General features: G+C 29.6%; 1 protein-coding gene across 1 annotated transcript; it reads right to left on the minus strand.

The window, feature by feature from the left end:
- Positions 1-2743: 2743 nt before the first annotated feature.
- LOC141300921 (nuclease EXOG, mitochondrial-like) lies at positions 2744-10421 on the minus strand. Its single transcript, XM_073831206.1, has 6 exons — positions 10231-10421; positions 8205-8354; positions 7992-8131; positions 6525-6601; positions 6337-6451; positions 2744-3401 (listed from the first exon to the last, which is right to left on the minus strand). Exons 1-6 carry the CDS (start codon positions 10340-10342, stop codon positions 2949-2951), a joined length of 1047 nt encoding a protein of 348 aa, XP_073687307.1. The 5' UTR covers positions 10343-10421; the 3' UTR covers positions 2744-2948.
- Positions 10422-12155: the final 1734 nt, after the last annotated feature.

The following is a 12155-nucleotide window of genomic DNA, read 5'->3' on the forward strand; positions in this document are numbered from 1 at the left end:
TAGCAACCACCTAGAAACCACCCAAACCATCTTTGCAACCACCCAGAAATCACCAAAACCATCTTTGCACCACCCAGAACATCTTAACAACTTAAACCACCTTAGCAACCACCCAAACCATCTTAGCAACCACCTAGAAACCACCCAGAACATCTTTACAATTTAAACCATCTTAGCAACCACCTAGAAACCACCCAAGCCATCTTAGCAACCACCTAGAAACCACCCAAACCATCTTTGCACCACCCAGAACATCTTAACAACTTAAACCATCTTAGCAACCACCCAAACCATCTTAGCAACCACATAGAAACCACCCAAATCATCTTTGCAACCACCCAGAATATCTTAACAACTTAAACCATCTTAGCAACCACCTAGAAACCACCCAGAAAATCTTAACAACTTAAACCATCTTAGCAACCACCTAGAAACCACCCAAACCATCTTAGCAACCACCTAGAAACCACCCAGAACATCTTTACAACCACCCAGAAACCACCCAAACCATCTTTGCACCACCCAGAACATCTTAACAACTTAAACCATCTTAGCAACCACCCAAACCATCTTAGCAACCACATAGAAACCACCCAAATCATCTTTGCAACCACCCAGAATATCTTAACAACTTAAACCATCTTAGCAACCACCTAGAAACCACCCAGAACATCTTAACAACTTAAACCATCTTAGCAACCACCTAGAAACCACCCAGAACATCTTAACAACCACCCAGAAAATCTTAACAACTTAAACCATCTTAGCAACCACCTAGAAACCACCCAAACCATCTTAGCAACCACCTAGAAACCACCCAGAACATCTTTACAACTTAAACCATCTTAGCAACCACCTAGAAACCACCCAAGCCATCTTAGCAACCACCTAGAAACCACCCAAACCATCTTAGCAACCATCTAGAAACCACCCAGAACATCTTTACAACTTAAACCATCTTAGCAACCACCTAGAAACCACCCAAGCCATCTTAGCAACCACCTAGAAACCACCCAAACCATCTTAGCATCCACCTAGAAACCACCCAGAACATCTTTACAACTTAAACCATCTTAGCAACCACCTAGAAACCACCAAGCCATCTTAGCAACCACCCAGAAACCACCCAAACCATCTTTGCACCACCCAGAACATCTTAACAACTTAAACCATCTTAGCAACCACCCAAACCATCTTAGCAACCACATAGAAACCACCCAAACCATCTTTGCAACCACCCAGAATATCTTAACAACTTAAATCATCTTAGCAACCACCTAGAAACCACCCCAACCATCTTTGCAACCACCTAGAATATCTTAACAACTTAAACCATCTTAGCAACCACCCAAAACATCTTAGCAACCATCCAGAACAATTTATCACCCCAGACCATCTTAACAACAAACCAGTGTCACAATCAGGCGGGGTTGAGGAGTGGAGAGATGGAGGAGGAGAACCGGAGTAGATGGAAAATACAGTTTTATTAAACAAAACACAGAAACTAATACAAACAAACAAAAACCGGGAGCAAGCAATGATAACATGTAACAATACATCGACGGACACTGGGGAGTGAGCAGACACAGACTTTATACACAGAAACATGGGCGTGGTCACAAACAAGATAACGAGATGACGAGGGGGAAATACAAATATGGGCAATACTAAACCAAAAGGACTAAACCAAAAGGGGGAGAACAAGGACTAAACCAAATGAACTAGAAACAGAGGGGGAAAAACACTGGGAAAACAGAACAGAGACAGAACAGGACAAAACACAGACATGATCCTGACAACCAGAGCATCAACCACCCAGAATATCTTAACAACTTAAACCATCTTTGCAACCACCCAGAATATCTTAACAACCACCCAGAACATCTTAACAACTTAAAGGATAACTATTGCCAAAATGCAAACTGGGCTGTTTTTTTTTTTTTTATACTCTAAACGAGACAAACTTATATCTAAAAGCATAATTACGTTTTTGAGATTAACTGTGATTTCGTTTTGTGGTCAGTGGCCGGTGAATGGGAGTACCAGGGGCATGACTTTGAGCGCATCAAAATCGATATTTTTAGAACACTAAGAAGGCTCGACACACCATGAAACTTTGCTGGAAGTATCGCCTGGGTCTCTACACATGAACTCCAGCATTGAGAACATTGTTTGTGTACACAGAGATCACGGTCAATCTCAAAAACAGCTCGTTTGTCATAATTATGTATTTAGATATAAGTTTGTCTTGTTTACAGTAAAAAAAAAACAGCCCAGGCAATTATGGCAATAGTTATCCTTTAATGCCCCAGACAGAACATCTTAGCAACCTCTTAGCAACCACCCAGAATATATTAATGCCCCAGACCATCTTAGGAACACCCAGAACATTGTAGCAACCTCCTAGCAACCACCCAGAACATCTTAACAACACTCGCAAGCACCCAGAATATCGTAACAACCCAGATCATCTTAGCAACCTTCTAGCAATGGAAAAAAGAAAGAAAGAAAAAAAAAACAAGCAAATAAAATGTATTAAATGACTGAAATTACATATTTAGAATATTTAGAATTCATTCAATTATTGGTAGTAGTTACTGGTAAAAATTCCCAAATGGTCAAATAACATGACATTTCCAATAGTTATGATTAGACTATTTCCAAGCTTGTTCTGATATAACATCAATCTGTAAGAGCTCCGGATGATAAACAAATGTATGAAAGCAAAACAACTTCAACAAGCTAATGAGAAACACAAACCTTTATTCGTGAACAGATGTAAATATAACACTGAGTAACCAAATATTTCAAGTCAGTTTCAAACACTGTGATTGTGTGGCTGGTCCCACTGATGAATGTTTCATTAATGCTTAAGCAACAACAACAATAAAAAATAAACTAAAATAATCAGATAAAATACTGAAATACTTATACAAAATTCAACACTCTCATAGCTCTGGTTTCTTCTCACGCTCCTCTTTCTCTACTAGTTCTTGTTTCTTCTCCAGGTACAGGTTGCTCAGATATTCGTCAGGTGTGATGCCAGCATCTTTCAGCTCCGTCATGACCTTCTCCAGCCGTGCCGTCGTCCTGGCGCTCGCCACCTTTCGGCCGCTGATGTACAGCGTGAAGCGCTTGAAGTCCATGAGCTGACAGGAGTCCACGTCACACAGGTTCTTCAGCTCCTCGCGATGCTCCACCGCAGGGAAGAACGTCAGGCCAGACATGCGCTCCAGATCAGACAGACTCACCTGAAACTCCGTTAGCGGATGGTCGAAACCAAGCGGAGCGTTCGGGACAACAAACGCCCCGAGAGCAAGAGAGTCTGGAGATGAGTCTTTCTGTGCCAGGATGACTTTGTAGAGGTGAGTGGGAACAGCAACATCATCTTTCCCAATCAACTGAAATGTAAATTATAAACATTAGGAAGCAGTTATATATATATATATATATATATATATATATATATATATATATATAAAAATATGATATTTTTTATAAATTAAATATTAAAAAACACATTATATATTATTATAAATCAATAAAATGCATTTTTCTGCTTACCAAGAAGGCATTTATTTGATCAAATAGGCAGAAAAAAATGTCAAATATTATTATAATTTAAAATAACTACTTTCTATGTGAATCTATATTAAAATGTAATTTATTTCTGTGATCAAAGCAGAATTTTCAGCATCATGTATTAACATGAGGCTACTACGATAAAATGACTTTAATTATAATAAAATGTCTCTCCTGTCTATTCTGCTCACCAAGATCAAAAAATGCTGTCAAAATTTGAAATATTATTAGAATTTAAAACAACTGTTGCCTAAGGGAATATATTGCAAAATGTAATTTATTTCTGTGATTAAAGCTGAATTTTCAGCATCATTACTCCAGTCCTCAGTGTCACATGATGCTTCAGAGATCATTCTAATATGCTGATTATATATAAATAAATATAAGAATAATAATGAAAGATAAAAACAATAAAAAATAAAAAATATTTTATATGTAATAAATAAAATGTATATTTAATACATAATAATAAAATAAAAATACTGTTCCAAAAAATCCTTTAAATGGTAGAGTATATTAAAATAAATGAATTAATTAATGAATCATTTAATACAATATAACAATAATGATAATAATAAAAATAATAAAAGTACAATAAAAAATAAAATATATATTTATATGTAATTAATAAAATCAAAAACAAACTTTTGAATGGTAGAATATATTACAATAAATATAATATAATATAATATGATAATAGTAAAATAAAAAAAACAAAACAAAATATATTTTAATTAATATAATATCATTTTTAAATAACACATAAAATAAGGTAGAGTATATTAAAATAAATATAATATAATATAATTTAATAATAGTAAAAGTAAACACATTTGCGTTTACACAAATTCCCATCAGAGGCTCGCTCCCCGGAGACTGGCGTGTGTTTAGATGGAGGTAACGCGGCTTCTGTCTCGGCTCATTTGCGAGAGTCCTGAGCCTCGGGGCACCTGTCTGTGTCCATTTACACGCGCCTCAAAACCAAATCTGGCCCTCTGAAGCCAGCTGGAGCTCCGGACCCCCCTGAACCGAGACACAGAGTGTCACTTCTGTTATGTAAAACATCATTTAGATGCGGTTGTTAATATTATTATATAAAAGGTTAAGCGATGAGGGACGGTGCAGTTGGAAATTGTTGATTTAATGTGCGTTTGAGGTTCAAATGGAAATGCTGAGTATAGAGTTGAAGTGATTTTAAGTCAGACAGCTCATGAGTGATTTCTGGAGTTCAGCACATAAAAACTTATGAAGAGCAGCAGCGCCACCTACTGGACTTTTATTGGTATTACATTTGGATTTTTAAATGGACTTGAAGGTCAAAACCCTTCACTTAACAGAATAATCACGGAAAATGTGAGTAAAAAACAAACAGATCTTTGAGAAAATAAAATGTTTACGGCTTTAATCCGGAATGTTATTTTGCTTTAGGAATATGCTTTATTATGAAGACAAAATTTAATTAAAACTATAGTTTATATGTAATAATATACATATGTTATTACAGTCACTTCAATTTAATTTTTCCTTGATGAAGAAAAGCATAAAAAAATGAAGGGAAAAAAAAAATATATATATATAAAATACAAATAAATAAATATAATAAGAAGAACAATAAAACATTTTTTTATATGTAATTAATAAAATATAATTTATTTATATATGCAAAATATGTATATTTAATATAGAATAATAAAATATCATTATTATAAAAATTCCTAGTGACCCCAAACCTTTGAATGGTAGAGAATATTAAAATAAATCAATAAACAAGTGAATAAATAAATACAACATAAGAATAATAATAATAACTAAAGTAAAATAAAAACAATAAAAAACTATATATTTTTTATTCATAAAATATAATTTTTTAAATAATATGTAAAACATTTATGATTAAAAACCATAAAATACAATATTAAAAAAATCTGTTTTTATTTGTAGTTTTTATTATTATTGTTTTTTTAATTGTATTTTTAAATTAACTTTTCAAAACCCTTCACTTTACACAATAATCACGGAAAAAGTGAGGAAAACAAACACTTATTTGTGAAAATAAGGCTTTAATCCGTAATTTTAATTCCTTTAGGAATATGCTTTATTATGAAGAAAAAAATATTTAAAACAATTAGACAAAATTAAATAAAAAATACCGTTTATGCGCAAATAATCATATATATATAAAACACATCATAAAATATAATTATAATTATATTTAACTTAATAAAAAAACAAATATATATATTTTTTCTATTAATATAACTATTATTATTATTATTATTACTATTCTATGCTCCGTTTTCTTTATGAAATGATCTACTGACGTGTATGCATTATTTGCCTCTATTTTCTTTAATTTGATTTTGGAATATGCTTTACTAAAGAAAAGAAAAAAGCTATGAAATCAGACAAAATTACATTCGAATATAGGATTTTAATAAAGTTCTTGATTTATGCCTTAATAAAATAAAAATTATAATCCTTTAGTGTATGCATTTTTTTCTTAATTAAATTATCTACTAACGTTTTTGGTTTTTTGGCTTTATTTTTGCATGTTTTTTTCTGTATTATTTGCATTATTTGGTAACACACTTTACAAACTTACATAAAAGTGTAGGATTTTGAAGATATTCTTAATTCTTCCATGATGTGTGTATGAGTTACCTTTACTTTCTCATGTCATTTCCTACATTTTTTTCCTTATTTTTGCATTTGATGAAATAGTAAAGGTCAAAGGTGATTGTGCGCCCGGCTCACCTGATAGCAGACGGTTCTGCTGCCGTTGTCGCTGGACTGTGGCAAAAGCAGCGGTCCAGAAACGACCCACACGTCTCCGAATCTCTCCGTCAGTTCTCTGCAGTACATCTCCAGCCTGACAGAAACATCTGCACATGAGCATGGTGCACAAAAACACCTCAAACACAAGCCTCACCTCAAAAACAAACCTGTTCCAGAAGCCTGCGTTGTTCTCATAGTTCTGTGGGACGATGTTGGACAGATAGAAAGTCTCTGCCATCGCTTGCTGTCAGCAGAAATGATCAGATTCAGTCATTAGGATCTTGCAAAAACCCTTCAGTAAGACTTTCAGAAATAAGATATACAATACATCAGATATCACAGGAGCTATATGGAAGGATTTAATTAAATTAAAGCAGTCTAAATTAAATATTTCAATACAAATATATTCAATACAAATTACATAAACCATTTCACAAACTATGGGTGTATTTTTCTTTATGCTTTTATTCATTATTTTTATATGCTTATATTGATTGCATTTTTTTGATATATTCAATTTTGTGATACATTTTTATGAGATACAGTTTATTTCGAGGCATGTATTTAATTTCATATTTTAAGATGAGTGCATATGGTATTTTACGTCCTTTTTATTTTACACAAGGAAATAACAAATGTAAATGTACTTATTCATTTCTTTGCACTTTCCATAACGCATTTATTAATTTGATTTATTTCTTTTAGTATTTTAAATACCTCAATAAAGTTGAAGCGTATCTAAATATATATAATATATAGCATATCTATATATCTTAATATATCTATATATATATAATTTCTTCATTTATGCTTTAATTTCTTTGCAGTTTTATTTATGTTTTGGAACATTCTATAATTAATTAAATAATTTAATTTCTTTATTTTAGTATGTTAAATCGTCCCTTAAGTTGAAGCATTCTTATCTCTAAATAAATAAGTAACAGAAATTATATATATATACACACACACACACACACACACACATATATACATATATATATAATTTCTGTTACTTATTTATTTAGAGATAAGAATGCTTCAACTTAAGGAGGATATATATATATACAAACACACACACACTTATATTATTAATGATATATATTAATAATAATAATAAATATAAAATGAGTGCTATATCATATTTAATTCCTTCTTTATTTCTGATTTAATGCTTATGAATTCTACAATAAATTTTGTAATTTATTTATTTTATTTAAGTGTTAAATCCATATATATATATATATTATATATATATATATATATATATATATATATATATAAATGTGTGCTGTATAAATATGTAATTTCTTATTTATTTATGCTTTATTTATGATTTTCTTTGCAGTTTTATTTGTTTTGCACCATTCTATAATGAATTTAATTATTTAATTTTACTTTTAAATATTTTAGTCAGTTAAATCCCTCCAAAAAGCTGAAGTATGCTTATCTCTAAATTAATATATAATATAAATATATATTATATAAATACAAATACACACACACACATATATATATATATATATATATATATATATTATATATTATTCTTATTATTATCAATAATTATTATTAATAATAATATATATTTTATAATAATAATATTTAATAATAACAATATTCCTAATATGTTGAACCTCAGAGATCTTGTTGTCTCCAGCAGGAGCCATGTGTCCGCGGGACCATCCGCTGCGCAGGTAATCCTCGTTGCGGGCCGTGAAGAGCTCAGGGATGCTGGGATCGGGTTTGAACTTGCAGTGTTTTCTCTGGGCTTCACCTGTTTGGGAAAATCCCCAGAGTGAGTGTGAACGTCCAGCATCTGATGCGTCCCATCAAAAGACCAAACTCACCCAGTAACCTGTGAGAGGACAGGTGTTCTGCCACCCAGCGGGGCGTCCGCAGCGCCTGATCATACGACAGGATGTGGTTGATGTAGAATCGGTTCTCTGCGCCGGTTTGTGGCAGTCCGAAACGCTGGATGAGCCGATGGATGGAGCTTTCTGAAGATTCACACACAACAAACATCACTGTCAGTGTCTGATGCTGCTTTAAGGTAGTCTTTAATAAGTCAGAAATATTACTAAGTATAGAAAGGTTTCAGATCAATGGTTAATGTGCAGGCATATACTTACAATCCTTGCTAAACAGCAACTATTATTAAAAAAAAATAAATAAAAGTACATAAATAAATAAATGCATATCCTAAAAAATACAAATTTAATATTAAGATTTACATTTCATATGCTTGGTTTTTTTTTTGTTTTGATCATATTTTATTTTTTATTTGTATAGTTTTAAGGTTTTTTTTGGAAGCTTATTTTATAAAATTATATATTTATATACACATCATATGCTTGATTATTTTTCAGTCCACAAAATTCACATTTTGCATAATTTGATTATATATATATATATATATATATATATATATATATATATATATATATATATATATATATATATATATTTTTTTTTTTTTTTTTTTTAATTGTATAGTTTTAAGGTTTTTTTTCAGAAGCTTATTTTATAAAATTATATATTTATCTATTGATTTTGGAATGGGTTTAAAAACATTTCATATACTTGTTTTTTTTTTTCAGTCCATAAAATTCACTTTTGCATTAGTTTGATCATATTTAATGTAATTTTATTTATTTTTTAGTAGTATAGTTTTAAGGGTTTTGTTAAGAAACTTATTTTATAAAATTATATATTTATATATTGATTTTGGAAGGGTTTAAAACATACTTATTCATTTTTTATACTTAATATTAAATTTAAAATTTGCATGAATTTGATTTGATTAGATTTTTTATTTGTATAGTTTTACATGTTTTTTCAGAGGCCTATTTTGGAAAAAAATATTTATTTATATATAAACATTTCAAATACTTTTTTCAGTCCACAAAATTCACATTTACATGAGTTTTATCATATTGTGTTTTTATTTAATTTAATTTTTTTATTTGTATAAGTTTTTTTTTTTTTTTCTCCAGAAGCTTATTTGATCAAATTATATATTTATATATTGATTTTGGAAGGGGTTTAAAAACATTTCATATACTTGATTTTTTTTTTAGTCCACAAAATTCACATTTTTCACAAATTTGACTTGATTTATTATTTGTAATATTGATTTTGGAAGGGTTAAAAATCTATATCAATTAAATTTGTGTCTTTGGCAAGAACATTAAATTAAGCTATTATTATTCATTGTTTTTATTATTAATATTATTATTATTACTTTATGTGAGTAGTAAAAAAAAAAAAGACTTATTCGTTTAAAGAAAAAAAAGTTAATATAATATATAAAATAATCACCACTGATATCGTATTTTATTTTACTTTATAATATTTATGTATTTATTTATTTTTTGGAAGTTTATAAGATTATATATTTATACACTTATTTTGGAAGGGTTAAAAACCTATGTCAAGAGAAAACTGGCTTGAATAATAGAAATGTGTCAATTTCGAAATAAATTATGCAATAATTAGTGAAAATACTATAGGCACCAGATGTGGGATTTCAGCAAACCGATGTATAAATATTGTTTTTGGGGAAAACAGAAAACAAAAACAACAAAATAATAATTATAAAATAATTAATAAATAATTTTCCTGGCTAATAAAGAAATTAAAATGTATTCATTTACAGAAAACAAACTAAAAAGTTAAATAAATAAATAACTCACTGCTAATATTTAACGTTACTGATGTACCGTGTGACAACTTGCCCGGTCTCCTCTATATGTTTACGAATGTGCATGAACAAATAATAGAAGTATTTTTATAACTGTTAATTACAATATACTGTTTGCATGATCTCTTTATTACTCAGTAATGAATGTGTGAAGAACAGGGAAGTAGTTGTACCTTTGTCTGTTTTCTGCTCTTCATACAAATAAAGTTTGAGAGCTGCGACACCGGAAGCCGCGCCGAACACAAAGCCGCTGACGAACCTCACAGAAATCACATAAGACGCCATCAGCAAATATTATACTTAATTACTTTACATTAAACATCACATGAGAGACAGAAAAACACAAACACATGTGAGTCGGTGAAGGAGGGTTTGACTGAGTGAAGAGCGGAGAGTGAGCGAAGAACAGCAGAGCGCTTTCATCACAGCGCCGCTCAGCGGCCGAAACACAGAACAACAGCAGAATAAAAAACAATTGAATAAGGACGCTAAGGACATGTTATTTTTTTTTTTTTTTTGTGTCTTTAAAAAATTGTATTTAAGTTTTTAATTTTTTTTTATTTATTTGGTTAAAAATTAAATTTTATTTTTTATTATAATTTTTTTTAAAGAAAATCTCAACCTCCAAACAGTAACATTTTAACACATATCTAGCGACTACCAAATTGTCCCTAGAAATATTTTGATAAAAAAAAAAACAACTTAATTTTTATTAAAAACTAAAAAGTTATATAGTACAAAAAAAAAAGTGTTATTATAGTAAAAGTGTATTAACCATGTTTTGGCAACTTAACATTTGCAACTAAAATTTACATTAACATTATAAAATGTAATAATCATAATTATATATTGGTCAATTATATATATATATACAGCTTATTTACTTATGTTCATTTAGATATATTAAACTTATCTTTAATTTATTAAATAACATTTTTTATAATACAAATGCATTAATTTTATAATGGTATATACATTTAAATACATATTTATATACATCTTTTTTATAACAAGGGTTTTTTAATAGTAAATTCATATTAAATTAATATACATAAAATTACTAAATTAAAAAACAATATTAAAATGCATATGTGTGTTCATATTTAAAAAATAAAACATTTGAAATTAAAATGACTAAATATAAAAAATTGTACTAAATTGTACATATATATATATATATATATAATAAATTGTTATTATATTAAATTTGCAATTAATTTCAAATTTATATTTTAATAATACACAAAACGAATTAAAAAAGCATGATATAAAATGCATATATGTTCATATTTAAAAAATAAAAAACGAATTTGAAATTAAAATATAAAATATATATTAATTTTACTGAATTATATAATTAATATATAGATTGTGTCAATATATTAAATGTATAATTAATTTCAAATTTATATTTTAATTAAAAATATATATTAATTATACCCAATTATATACGTTTATATAACATTTTTATTTTAATTGTGATTTTATATTAATATTATGAATTATTAACAAACGCATATAAAAATAAAATAAAGAAATGTTGGATTATTAAGTTGATTAATCTATATAAAAAAACAATAATAATGAATATAAATTGGCAAACTCTTCGGTTTCAGAGACGACAGGAAGCTGAAATGATGCTTTATCAGTGTTTATTGTTTACTTTCATATACAAAAAGATAAAATTGAAATAATCCTTTCTAGTATTTCGTCTAGCGGTCGGGTTGTGTCTGTTTCACACTGGGCAAATACTACATTCATACTGGTTTATTCTGGCACCAATGCGGAGGAGAAACAGCCACAGTCTGATACTGAGCTCTAAAATGACCACAGGAAAAAGAACAGGATCCACTGCAAATCAAACAACTATGTCACAACGATCCTCTCCGCTCCTCACCGCAATACGACGGCTGTGGATTCACCAGGGCTTCTGATAGATAGAAAACTCTGACACTACTCTTCAGTCCGCTCTCTGTTTACATCTCGTCTTATACACATTTTTTTAGTATATTTCTGTTAAAATCAGTAGTACAAGCCATGTCTGTTCTACAGTTTCAGCTACACTAGTGAAAGATCACCTACAACATGTACAGTTCAC

Source organism: Garra rufa, chromosome 24 (genome assembly GCF_049309525.1).
Source record: "Garra rufa chromosome 24, GarRuf1.0, whole genome shotgun sequence".
Classification (NCBI taxonomy): domain Eukaryota; kingdom Metazoa; phylum Chordata; class Actinopteri; order Cypriniformes; family Cyprinidae; genus Garra; species Garra rufa.

Coding starts and splice junctions, on each gene's coding strand:
- LOC141300921 (XM_073831206.1), bottom strand. CDS start 10,342: ATGGCGTCTTATGTGATTTCTGTGAGGTTCGTCAGCGGCTTTGTGTTC. Junction 8,355..10,230: donor AGAGCAGAAAACAGACAAAG/GTACAACTACTT, acceptor GTGAATCTTCAG/AAAGCTCCATCCATCGGCTC. Junction 3,402..6,336: donor GCAGAACCGTCTGCTATCAG/GTGAGCCGGGCG, acceptor TTTACATTTCAG/TTGATTGGGAAAGATGATGT.